Source organism: Aulostomus chinensis, chromosome 21 (genome assembly GCF_037954235.1).
Source record: "Aulostomus chinensis isolate RoL2024-O1b breed Wild chromosome 21, RoL_Achi_v1.0, whole genome shotgun sequence".
NCBI classification, from domain to species: Eukaryota; Metazoa; Chordata; class Actinopteri; order Syngnathiformes; family Aulostomidae; genus Aulostomus; species Aulostomus chinensis.
The window spans coordinates 2,295,974-2,309,442 of NC_141340.1; the positions used below are offsets into that span (position 1 = coordinate 2,295,974).

At 45.1% G+C, this 13,469-nt stretch overlaps 1 protein-coding gene across 1 annotated transcript in view; it reads left to right on the top strand.

The window, feature by feature from the left end:
* The first annotated feature begins 490 nt into the window (after positions 1-490).
* The window catches only part of drosha (drosha ribonuclease III), a 101,968-nt gene continuing 88,989 nt past the window's right edge, over positions 491-13,469 (top strand). Inside the window, exons 1-11 of the mRNA XM_086191332.1 lie at positions 491-657; positions 1,167-2,022; positions 2,102-2,170; positions 2,821-3,112; positions 3,804-3,945; positions 5,134-5,294; positions 6,314-6,394; positions 7,904-7,990; positions 8,223-8,309; positions 10,583-10,654; positions 11,815-11,896. Of these exons, the coding sequence (XP_086047458.1) occupies positions 1,169-2,022; positions 2,102-2,170; positions 2,821-3,112; positions 3,804-3,945; positions 5,134-5,294; positions 6,314-6,394; positions 7,904-7,990; positions 8,223-8,309; positions 10,583-10,654; positions 11,815-11,896 (1,927 nt within the window). The 5' untranslated portion in view covers positions 491-657; positions 1,167-1,168. The remainder of the gene's footprint in view (positions 658-1,166; positions 2,023-2,101; positions 2,171-2,820; positions 3,113-3,803; positions 3,946-5,133; positions 5,295-6,313; positions 6,395-7,903; positions 7,991-8,222; positions 8,310-10,582; positions 10,655-11,814; positions 11,897-13,469) is intronic.

Consider the following 13,469-nt stretch of genomic DNA (forward strand, 5'->3'; position numbering starts at 1 on the left):
CGAGCATTACATTTTAGGAACAAGTCACGCCGAGCAGTTTGATCACAGTTTTATTTATAAATTTCTTCAAGAGTAATAAAAACAAACAACAAAATACCTTCATAAAATAATCAGAAAATTTTCATAAAGTTGTAAGCTTTAAAAAATTAACAATGATTTAAATAATACATATAAAATTACAATTAAATGAATGGTAAACACGTTTAAGTTCTAATCATTTTTAAAGATTTGTAGCTTTCAACAGTTCTTACAGATACTAATTACTTTAGTATTACATATGTATATAATGCATTCGTAATTACTTAATAAGAATTACGTTAACCTTTAACTTCTTTCAATGTGAAAGTACGTATTTATCGTGTACATTAAAAAGAAAACGGTTTGTTTATGAGCTAGTATAACCCGGCAAGAACCTCCGCTTTCATTGGTCAGCGATCAGGAAGTCCTCGGATTCTCTAAATCTGATTGGTCCCTCCGAGTGCAACTTCGTATTTACTCCGACTAGCAATATAACCGTTGGCTAAAACGCGAGACTCAATTGGCACTTCCAAGCAGTACACAGCTACGTATGTTTATTACTTGTTAAGACACTTATGAACCCTTTGTGAAGACGGAATTGTAAGTTCCTGCTACTGGTAGTATTCCTCAATTTCGAAGGTAAATTTTTCAGTGCTTTTACAGTCATGATGTGCTAGCTAGCTAGCTTGCTAGCCTCTGTCCCTAGTCGCAAGTTAAGGTTTATTCAAGCCGCCAGTTTAGCTGTATTGGTTTCAGACCAGCTACTGCTTGTACCTCTGGTTAAAAAAATGTAAAATATAAATATATTTATTCTGTAAACGTATATCATCACTACATTTGGCCCAGGGAATGCAGGCGGAACCTTTTTATTTCAAGCTTGAAATACTCATGTCATTGTGGTATTAAAGCTGTGCCGAATGTTCCATCTCAGTGACCGTGAGTCCGTCATTCGAAACGATCATCACCAACACACACTTCAACCAAATCAATCAAATGTACTCTTAGTAACTTGAATACTTAGGAATTGCAGTACTCGTCCTGTGAACCAGTGAAAGCTGTGTTAACATTGTGCTAGCAGAGAGAACTGAAGTGGACTGAGTCTGTGGTTCAGGTGCATTCAGTTCTAAGTTGACTCTTCTTCTCCTCAGTCATGTCGTTCCATCAGGACCGTGGTGGTCCCAGGGGAGGAATGCCCCCTGGCCAGCATGGCTCCTTGCAAAACTATCGACCCACCAACCTGAGACCACCCCCTCCTCAGCCTCCGGTACCCCCCTACCACTATGATCCTCACGCTGCTCCCAGTTCAGGTTACCATGGCAACAGCAGCTACATGCCACCACACTCTGACTTCATGCAGTACACCCCTCCAGCACCTGTCCAGACTCCAAACTCCCTTAACCCCTGCTCAGTGCGTCCACCTTTCCCCAAGCCCCCTGTCCGGCAGGGCTTCCCTGATCCACCGCCCAACTTTCCGCCTCCTCCCCTGCCCAACTCCACTGGGGGTCCCACAGCAGGCGCTCAGGTCCCAGCACAGAATGCCTACCACCCTTACATGATGCCCCCTGTGCCCCCACCACCATTACCACACCCACCCATGCCTCCTCCAATGGCTTCTCAGTCTATGAGCTACCACCCTCCATATTCCATGAACTACCCTCATCCTCCCCACCCTCCATTCCCTCCTCCCCCCTTTAACCCCAGCTACACCCAGAACCCCAGCTCGTTCAAACCAGACCACAGCTTCAGGCAAAGGGCGCAATACAAGTACAACAAACCCATGGACAGCAGGAGGTCCCCAGATAGAGGCTATCGCCATGACGACCACCGGCAGAAGAGCCATGGCTATGGCAGCCATGGGGATCGGCATAAAATTGAATTTCCCGGAGAGAGGAAGGACCGGGGGAGGAGTCCAGACAGGCACAGCAGGCCTGAGGGTGGGCGGTACAGATCTGAGTATGATCGAGGCCGCACCCCCCCTCGACACCGGAGCAGGGACCGAAGCAGGTATTCAGACGACAGGAAGTCCTCTTCAAGATCAGTCTTTGAAATGGGAAAGTTGTTGATTGTATGTGTTGGCTGACAGAGAGAGGCATCGCCACCGGGAGAGTCGGAGGTCCCAGTCACCTGACCGCCACAGGAAGAGACCAAGAAGGTGTGTTCCATTATTTAACTGCTCCTTACCTCGCTGGCTTCTCTCAACCTGTGCTTGTGGCGGGACTACACATCAGTGCTGCAATATACTGCAATACTTCCTCTTATCCTACAGCACTGATATACCAACACAGAATTGGGATATTTTTAGTTCAGCTGCTTTCTCACAGCCAGCGGGGAAAAAAAACACAGAATCCAATTTTTGAAATCATCGTCAGGATTTGTTGTTGTGTTCTGTCCTCGCTCCAAGTCACAAACACAACACTGTTTATTTCCTGACAGTCTGCTTCTGTTTATTCACCCCCACATTGTGTTGCTACACATGTATGATGCTGAAACACAAAGGCTGATACCTTTTTGTGTTGGCTTTAAAAAAAAAAAAAAAATCTTTAGACATTTGACTTCTGAGGTAAAAAGTTAATTTTGGACTCTGTTGTCAACCAGAACCTCTCTCCTCCAAAATAATGAAGTTTTTCTTTACAAATGTGAAACGTTCCAGGACCAAAATAAAATATTGAATAATTTTCTTGGATTTGCCAGAACTCTGGATTCCCAGTGAGTAAGCTGACATACGTCATTATGTAGTAGGAGCAGGAGGCTCACGTGACCTGATCCTGTCATAAGAAACGGTTCTTCGTCTGTGCTTCACAGTCGCTCAACAAGCAGAGACAGGAAACGCGGTCGCTGGGAGGAGGACAGGGACCGGAGGTCGGAGAGTTCCTCGGGTGTGAGCAGAGATCGCGGCTACTCCACCCGGAGCCGAGAGTCCGAGGAGACGTTTGGCGACAGAGACCGGGATCGAGAGAGGGAGCGGGAACAGGAGCGGGACAAAGAGAAAGAGAGGGGGGACGATGAGAAGGAGGATGAGAATCTTCTGAAACCCGCCTGGATCCGCTGCACCCACGCTGAGAACTACTACTCCAACGACCCCATGGACCAAGTGGTACATCGCTCCATCCACTCGTTCTTTGTTTCTCCATCAGCATTGTAGCATTTCAACTGTTGGCCTCCCTGCTCTCTGTGATATCAGCGTCTGTCACTTAAAATCATTCGTCGACCAGAAGTTGCTGACTACAATTAATAACATCACCATGGCAACATCAAACACCCACCCAGGACATTGCGTCCTGTATTATTCTCATCTTCCTAGTTTGTGTTGATTGTGATGTGGATGTGAAGCCAGGTACTCACACCTGAGTGCTGGGGAAGCACATATGTAATTTGCGTGTTTTCCCATCTGCGTGTGAAGTGCATTATTCACCGTTACCACGGCTGAACGCCATAGAGAGTGACTGGTTTTGCAAACACAGGAGACTCTCCCTCTCTGCCTTCTGCAGCCTCATTGTGGGTGTTATTTGGTTTGCTGCTCCTTGGTGACCCGTGTTTTCCAGTCTTTCAGTTGCAAACTAGCACCTGGCCTCTCAAACACTTCCCGCCAAACACTGCCCTCTGCTGGTGGTCAGTAATGTTTGTCTGCTTCTACCTGAACAGTCTTTGAATGAACCCAAAGATGTGGGAAATGTTGAGATGGACATTAGCTTGTACTACGACCACGACCACTGCTGTGGCCCTCATGACTGCTCCTCCCCCAGGAAAGTGTTTGAGAGGCTCATCATCTGACTTTGTCATTCCAGGGAGACTCCACAGTAGTGGGGACCAGTAAACTGCGGGACCTGTACGAGCGCTTTGAGGAAGAGCTGGGGAGGAGACAGGAGCGAGCTAAAGAAGCTCGACCCAAATGGGAGCCACCAAAGACCAAACTGGATGAGGATCCCGGTGAGCCATCCTGCAGGATTCCTAATTATGAGGGCTTTCCTCAACGCGTCTCTTGCAATAATACAGTTTTACTTGCATACGGCGTGACAGTGTGAGACAATTTCAGGTGGTCGCTGAAGATTGATGTTATAGCACTCAAGTTGCGCAGAAATCAGAACGCATCCATGTCATGGTTACATTTTGCTGTGGATCGTACCAAGTGATGCATCCACTAACTTGGAGTACTGACGTTTGAAATTCTGTTTCAGGAAATACTGTGCTGTTCTGTAAGAAGTGTGTGTGTTTTGTTGAGATTATTAGAGAGAGACAAATCAGCCGCTCCATGAGTTACATGGACTTTTAAGAAGAGAGGGAGTGGTGCAGGCTACGTTCAGGCACCAGGACCCTGAGGAATGATAGAAACATTCATGCTGTCATCGTGGATCTTTTTTTTTTTTTCTTAGAGCACAGACACAAGATGCTGGAAAATCTTGAACCTGTACCTTGAAAATGCTTTGAAAAGTGCTTGAATCTGACTTGAGGAGGGTTGCAGGAACCCTTCACTCCTGTGCTTGAATCCCTCAGGACGCATCTTGATACCAGGTCTGAACGGAGCCTTACATCTCCATCTTTTAGTGAGCGTGTTAGTTGTGTAGGATAAGTGCGACTAAATGAGAGACAATTCATACATCTGTTGGCAAGCTGTTGCTATTTACATCCATAAAACCTCTCTGCTGTCTCCTCAGCGGTGCATTAGGCTGAGACAGAGATTAATTTCAGTGTTTATGATGTTATCTGCGGGGCTGTCAGCTTGAGTGTCTCTTTCAGAGTCTTAATGAAAGTCATCTCTCTGCTTAATATGTGGCTGCAGATCTCGCTGAGAGAAAGTTGTTCTGAAAAGTAGAATCCATTGAAATATTCAAACGATGGATCAAACATAGTGATTGGTAATCGCTGCCACTCTATATTTGTCTGCCTAAATAAACTGAGAAGATTGAAGAATGTAATGTCTAAAAATATCACCAGTATTGTGTGAGTAATTATTCCTCCACGCAGTCTGAAAGCATTTTGATGGATTGCTTCCCTGACACTCAGTACAATAGTTGGCGAGGGCACAGCCGAGCCGATCCGCTTGCCCTGCTCCGGCTTACCGAATTATGTTTCGCCCCTGTAATGCTGGAATGATTAAAGACCTTTTTTGGTTTTCAGATGACAGCAGCAGTGACTCAGAGTGTGAGTCAGACGGCGAAGGCAGCAGCTGCTCCAGCAGCTCTGACTCGGAGGTTTTCGATGTCATCGCTGAGATCAAGAGGAAGAAGGCTCACCCCGACCGGCTTCATGAGGAGCTCTGGTACAATGACCCGGGACAGGTTGGTCTCTGCTGGAGCTCCTCCTGGATGTCCAGATTGGATTTTATTTTGTTTTGAAACATTTATTATATTACCAAACCAAAGGCATCTTCATGGTTGTGTTAATCGTGTTCATCCACAGTTCTTTGTTTCCCCTCCCTCAACCGGGTCCTTGTACGGCTGTTGCCCCTGCGCTGGTGACAGAACGGAGGCAGCATGTTCTCCCGTTGTACCGTCATTGGTACCTGCATCCTATTCTAGTTTGCACAGTATCTCAGGCAATTATTTGGAGGGCATTTCTTCAAATTTGGCTCAAATGTCCACTGGGATCCGAGGATGAACTGAAAAGATTTTGGCGGTCAAAGGTCAAGGTCACCTCACATAAAGGCGATACCTTAGAAACGACTCTAGGAACTTTCCTTAGAATGGCCTCAAACGTTCTCTTGGATCTTCAGCATGACCCGAAAACATAATGGAGATAAAAGCTCCAAGTCACTGTCACAGAGGCGTAGAACCACGTGGCAGAAAATCACATTGCACTTTACATTGCCGGTTTCATAGTAACTGTAAGATCACACGGCAGTTGTATGCCTCTGACCTCCACAATCCCCTCATTTCATCCGTGAGTGGACGTTTGTGCCAGTGGGACGACCTGAAGAACAACCTGTGTTGTAATGTTGCCACCGGGTGGCACCATGACTAATCTGCTCTCGAAGGTGATGTGTTCTTCCTTGGCCTGTTCTACCAAGTCTTCTGAAATTAGTTTAATTAATTATTAGATTAATTTTTTGTGTAATTCTGCTGAGCGTCACTGTAAACGGGCGGCGGCTGTGCATCGTTGGCCACTATCTTCATGCGAGTGCTTGCGTATACAAACAAACTCAAGTCTGCGTTTGCCTGGATGTTCCATTCCTTAATACCACAGCGATTAAGACTCAAACCCAGAGTGAGAGAGCAGAGGCAGGACTTTGTTGCTTAGAGACATGAAGTGTCCATCAGCTCGCTGTTGAGTCTGATTTACGTATTTTCTCTCTGTCCAGATGAATGATGGTCCCTTGTGTAAGTGCAGTGCCAAGGCCAGACGGACAGGGATCCGCCACAGCATCTACCCGGGGGAGGAGGTGAGACATGCCGTGAATAAATCACCCTTTCATAACCTTGAAGTTTTGTTACGGAGGGGCAAGGACATTATTCTAGTCAAACTAAATGTATTCTCTCTAGTCGCTATTGCATTAGAGGCACCATAAATACAATTTTATTCTCCCAGTGTGCAAAATGATGATATTCCATTTTTGAGGCTTTGACAAGGGAGCTGATCTATTCCAGAAACTCTTCGATTATTTGGCCAGGTGCTGAGATTCCTGTTTTTTTCATGACTCATTTTCTGGCCCTCGTGTGGTCTGGGACAATAACTCCCAGCTCATGATCCCAACTTCAACTACCACATTCTAGCAACAACACATCAGCAAAGGACAGCCTATCACATATCACCCTGCTGTAAAAATAGCTGCGGTGATTATTGACATCAGCTCACAGACAGATTTTGACTCACCAGTCGATGTTTTAGGTGTCATTTGAATGTCATGCTAGACCTTTAAAATTGATTGGACTGAAATTGGCTCCTAATCTGTTAATCAGTTGACTAATTGCTCGTTATGATGGAGATCAGTTGTAGAACTGTTCAGTTTGGTGTTTGTGTGAGTCTGCACACAACATATTATCAGAGTGAGTCTCTCCTTGTCCATCGTCACCAGAGTCAGAGAAAAAGACAGAGACCCTTCTCCAGCAGAGCTGAGAACCAGGCTAGTTAGCTTAGCACAATGGCTGTTAGTGGGTGGGAAGTGTTAGCATCAGCTAGCTCAGGTCCATGTTTGTTAGCTTAGCATAGTGGCTGGTAGTGGGTGGGAAGTGTTAGCATCAGCTAGCCCAGGTCCAGGATGCTGGTTAGCTTAGCACAATGGCTGGTAGCGGGTGGGAAGTGTTAGCATCAGCTAGCTCAGGTCCAGTTTTGTTATCTTAGCACAGTGGCTGGTAGCGGGTGGGAAGTGTTAGCATCAGCTAGCTCAGGTCCAGGTTTGTTATCTTAGCACAGTGGCTGGTAGTGGGTGGGAAGTGTTAGCATCAGTTAGCTCAGGTCCAGGCTAGTTATCTTAGCCCAGTGGCTGGTTGTGGGTGGAAGTGTTAGCATCAGCTAGCTCAGGTCCAGGATGCTGGTGTGTCCAGCAGGAATCCTCCTCCTCATCATCATCAGTAGCAGCAGTCGCTCTTCTAGTCCTCAACAAACCTTTGGTTCTGTTGACCCAAGTTCCAGTGGAGCTTTGGAGGTGCTGCGTCAAATCACTGCGCCCAGTCAGGAAAGTAGTTCCGGCTACGTGTCTGATTCTACCACGACAATGTCTCCTCATGTTAAACTGGTATTCATCACCAAGGTTACACACAACCCTCCTGATATTAATGCAGGCAGGGACAGAGCTATGCTAACACTTCCCACCCACTACCAGTCATTGTGCAAAGCTAACTAGCCTGGGTTGTAGATGAACACAACTCACACAAACATCCATACCACTTCATTTGTGCTACATTCCACAGACAACATGACATATGTATCAACTAGTGTGTGTCTTTTCCAGCCCGTGAAACAGTGCCGTCCTATGAACAATAACGCAGGAAAACTCTTCCACTACAGGATCACGGTGTCTCCACCCACCAACTTCCTGGTATGAACCTGTCTCTTATATCAAACCACTAAAGTAAAAGAATGGTTAAGATGATACTTGGGTGTGGAATCGCAGCGCTGATGTTCAGACAGTCTGATCTTCAAGTGTGGGGATAAATCTGTCTTCCTCTGCTGCAGCACGTGTCATGTATCATGTCAGCCATCACTATATGGGTTCTGTTGTGCTGTAATTTAGCTGTGGTGTTGTAGCGACCTGCTGTTTGGTGTTTCAGACTGACAGGCCGACGGTGATTGAGTATGATGACCACGAGTACCTGTTCGAAGGCTTCTCCCTCTTCTCCCACACTCTGCTCACCAACGTAAGCTGCCGTTGATTCACTAGCCGCTGATGCTGCATGAATTTTGCACCACAACATCTCTGACAGCGGATGTCACCGTACTGCCTAATTGTTATTTATTCATCTGCTCGCTTTGCAATTCGTATCACTTTGGTTTTCAAGGCAGACGTCACACTGAATTTTCTTGACAGTTGTTTTTCAATGATTCATGTTTAACCTAACAAAGGTTTCTTCTCTGCGTTGACTGACAGTTGCCGCCATCATCCGAGCAAAAAAAGACACAATGTCAGAATGTTTGCAGTTGTGGAGCTGAAGTCTCATCTGACAGGTCGAAGGGCCCAGTCACACCAACGTTGTTTAGTCCAGAATTTAAGATTTCTTCAGTTTGATCCCAACCAAAGTCAGGGTTATGAAATCCCCCCACGCTCTTGAAAGTTGTCAGACAAAATAGTTGGACCTCTGTAAACTCTGGGACTTTGGTATTGTGGTGCTGCAGCAGCGTCCAGTCAACATGTCACGTTCTACACACTTAAGGTGTCAAAATTATAAAATTCCAGATTAATACTGCAAATCATATCACACTCGCAGCATATCTCAAATTAATTGCAACTGAATTTTTTTTTTTTATTAAACTTGGAGCCCGTAATCTGTGATTAAATTAATCCCTCACTGCTTAATCAAAGAATTCAGTCGGACGAACATGTTGAAGTCAAAGTCCACTTTTATTCTGAGTCCCACTCTAATCAGCAGTCTCTCGTGTGCTGACTGGAGGATGTCGGCTCTGTAAAGTGAAAAGTTTGAAAGTTTGGAAAGTCCCACATCCCAATTTATGATCAGTTTGCCAGGAGAAATGTTCCCTGTCTTGAAGTGGCGCTGATGATTCGGAACACCGGTTGAGCCCTACGGACAAAATGAAAATGGCCGTTAAAGGTCACCTGTCAGGGGCATCTCTGCTTCGTATGATAATGAAATGCTACTGATGGTAAATACTGAATATTTAGGGTTGATCTAGACCCTCTTATTATCCTTTAAAAAAGTGAAAATTGAAATAAGCAACAGTGAAAAGAGAAAGACATGCAAATCTGAGGATTTTGATGTTTTTTTTAAACACTTTCCTCCTTTACCCCAGCAGTGTGAGCGTTGCTGGTTCATCTGCCTTACTGCCCTATGAACAGAGCTGAAGGAAAAGTTCTCCTTGAACATCTTCGTGTTCGTTTCAGCCGTATAGACCAGTCTTGATAATCCACCCACGTCTACTTTGAATGTATTCTCTTTATGAAGTGTGAACCTGCCAGACTGCTGCTCTGCCGCGTAAAGCACCTAGGTTCATGAGAGGTTTTATTGCCCCCCCCAACTCTCCGTACAGTACCTCGTCTTGTTGCCAACCAGCCCTTAAGTCTCTGACAGCAACACATCTCTAAAATAACTTCACATCAGCTTTTGGCTTGGTGTCAGATTCCTCGTTGCCCGGACAAAGTGCTCCTCTCTCCCTGCGCTGACCTTGCTGCCGAGTCCTCTCTTCCACTTTTGAAGACCCATCAATGACTGTCAAGCATTAGAGGGGTAGCGACTTAAAAGGACCATTTGAGCTGCATGTCTGGAGGAAGTTTAAAGGGAGCACAGAATCAATAGGGCGCCACCACCAAAACTCATGAGAAATTGTTCACATTTTTTGCATCTGCTGGCCTTATTTTAGTGAGTAATAAGCCACTTGGTCAATATGTATGTATGTGTATGTATGTATGTGTGTGTGTGTGTGTGTGTGTGTGTGTGTGTGTGTGTGTATGTGTGTGCAGCTTGAAAAGAGTGGTGAGGATTAGCCATGATTTGAACTGGATAATTTAAGCAGCCCTTGTTAAAAGCCGGGGTAAATGCTTCATGGCGGTGTGGGGATTAGAAACCTTGGAGCGTGCTGATATTAGCCCCCCGCTAGTTAGCCGCCGGGATGGGCAAGAATAAATGTGGCTCGCAGGTTAATCTCTTAAAATCGCTCCCCTCTGCTCTGACAACAAAGAGCGTGTAACTAGGGAGATTAAACAAAGAAGAGCAGGCTTATCTGTTTAGTCATATTTGAGTTACTTAAATGTCAAGAGTGGCTCTGTGTGTGTTGATGCATGTGAAAATACGGTGCATACATGTTCCGGGGGGATAGCAGGAGTTTCTACACTCGCTATTTTGGCAGAGCTGCGGTTTTAATGAGTTTCCTTGAGAAGCTGTAACCTCTGCCTAACGCCATGGTAATGAGTGGGCCCATCCTTTCTTCATCTCGTCCTCTGCTCCTTTCATCATCACAGATTCCATTGTGCCGTGTGATCCGCTTCAACATAGATTACACCATTCACTTCATAGAGGAGATGACACCGGAGGTCAGTAAAACCCCACTTTATCTTGCCAGCTCTTTCTCACCTCTTTGTTTTTATCTGAAGTGGCTGAGTGTGAGTGCCACTGAGCCACGTCACCCCCACACCTCAGTGCCCCCGTCAGCCAAGGTGCTAATCCTTTTAGAGGAGGGAAAAGAGATTCTTTTTAACCTGCGCAGGTTGATTACATCGATAAGACAGCTTAGGTGATAAAGTTAGAGGATTGGATTTACTTACTCTTCACGGCTCTATGCTTTTCATTGTCTGCTGCTACTGTATAGAAGTGACGGGCCATAAGAATATAAAATCTCTGGTATTTTTCACATCTGATTTATAATTTTTATCAATTCAAAAAAGGACAAAACATAGTGAGTGAGCCTCGTTGACATGGCACCTTCTCCATCTTCGTGCTCCTCTTAGAGCTGTGCAGTGTTGCCTCATTCTCTCAATCAGCAACTGGGAATTCAGTGTCAGGGAAGTGCTGGAACCAGGAGGATCAAACCAGTAACCCTCTGATTACTAGACAGCCACTCTACCTCCCGAGCCACGCCGCCAACAAAAGTCATATGAATTTATTTCTCTTTCTTACCCTGTAACTGGGACCTTTCTCACCATTCCTCGCGCTGTCAAGTGGGTTTCGGGGCCCTGCTACTGGCCCAGCCTTCTGTTTGAGATGCTGGAATAAGTGGTTGGCAACTACTGGCCGTGCTGCTGCTGTAGAGTCACAGACTTCAGCTTGATTTGATGGTGGGCCGGATTTTGCTCGCTCTGAGGTGCTGAGTCGTTGGCAGCCTGACTTGTTTGAGTTTCTTTAAGAAGCTCAGAAGCAAACTGAGGAAACTGAAACAAGAGCAGTCACCTGCGAACGCAGCGCCGTGACCCGGATGATTGGGAACGCCAAGTCAGTCAGAGCCGCATTTTGAATACACACATTAGAAAAAGAGTGAGATGATGTGACCCCCCCGTGTGTTGAAGACCTACTTGGTGAAGTCAAGGACCGGTACAGGTACCAGCTCCAGTGTGAACTCTACCTTACCCTAACAGTAATTACCCAAGACGTGTGGAAATCCATATGCATTTGAAATCCCTCCATAAACCAAAATGAGAATTGACAAATGAAATTAAATATACGGCCAAATCCAGCACTGCTGTCTCCGCCCTTTCAGAACTACTGCGTCCGAGGCCTGGAGCTCTTTGCCTCCTACTTGTTCCAGGACATTCTGGAGCTGTACGACTGGAACCTGACAGGTACGTCCACACGCCGGGCCTGTTGGCAGGTTCCTACACGTTCTCCCCTGAAGGGAACATGTTTCCGTTCTTCTGATCGACTCAGGCAGTAAGGAATAAGAATGTAGGACTTGAGCACAGAGTCATTTAACTCTGAATGCCAAGCAGTTTCTTTTTGCTCCAGTCACATTTTCTCCCACTGCTAGACTGTGAACATGTTTACTACCTCTCATTATATATGTGTTTTTTGCATCCTGCTACCTGTGGTTAAGTTGAATTTTTTGCAGATTTCTTGTTAAGCCCCTTTTGCTCTCAGCTGAGTCAATCGTGGCTCCCCAGTTTTGCTGCAAAACTTATTAATTTTCACAGGATTGAGTTATTTTAATTAATTGTGCCAAAATTTTAAATGAGAAATGTTATTTAATGGGGAAATAAAAAAGCGTCAAGCCTAGATTTAGTCAGAAAGTTGGAAATCAGACTTTACTTCATGTTTTTACAGCTTCTAGTTATGATTAATGGTGAAATTTTGGTGATTAATTTACTTTCTTTTATTTAGATGAGCCTTACAAAGCTGCCGTTAGGATTTTTCGGGTTAGAGGGTCAACTTAGTAACTCGTACATGTTGTAATGTGTGTCCCTTATTACACATTCTGTGGAAAATAGAAATTGTCACTTATTAATGCATTCAAATAAAACATAGATTACATTCTGAGTTTCTTGTAAATAGGTTGAAAATGTATTAAAGCCGGCCGTGTCGTAAATACATATGACATTTTTATTAACCTGTGTTTATGACCCAATTTGTAAGAGAGTCACACATTTTATATTCCATCCCAGAGGCAGGCCAGGCTAACATGTAATTATATCCTTATGAATTTAGCCTCGGCGGCTGTCCCGCTGAGCCCTTTATTTCACCGTAGGACACGAAGACGGGGCAACAAAAACAGAGCTTTTCTTTTTTTCCTCACACATCTCTGATGCAATGATTCTAATTCATTTTGATGAGCTTGTCAAGCGACAAAGTAGTGACGATTGTCTCAGCCTTAACTCTACGCTCTCTGATTTTAAAACTGGTTTGAGAAGCGTGAGAGAGTTTGACCTATTATGATGCTTATTTCCAGCTCTGCATTTTTGGCTTTGCATGATTCACAGTTAAAAAAAGCATCTTTTTGTACGTTAGTCTGTCCGACGCGGGTCATTTTAGTTCCTGTTTCCTGTCGATTCTCCTCTACGAAGCTCAGTCTCTTCAGGTTGGCCGCGCCCTGCACTGATGAGCGGAAACTTGAGTGTCCAGAGGAGGTAGAAGTCTGATTGTTTGGCTCATCAGGATTTTTCTTAAATACATTATCCCCTCAATCTGTTGCTGGTTGTCTATTAAAACCCATATTAGTCTTGTATAGTGGGCGGGGAGTGATTACTGGCCGGGAAAAAAGGGAAGGAAAAAAGAGGAATTAATCCTGAGAGAGGTAAGGAGGGTGCTGGTGCTGATACGTGGCGGAGGAGAGCTGATACCCATGTTTTAGTGATTTATTCTCCCTCCTGTGCCACAGAAACAAAGAAATTTTCTTGAAAGAACTGTTTAGAATTTGTTAAT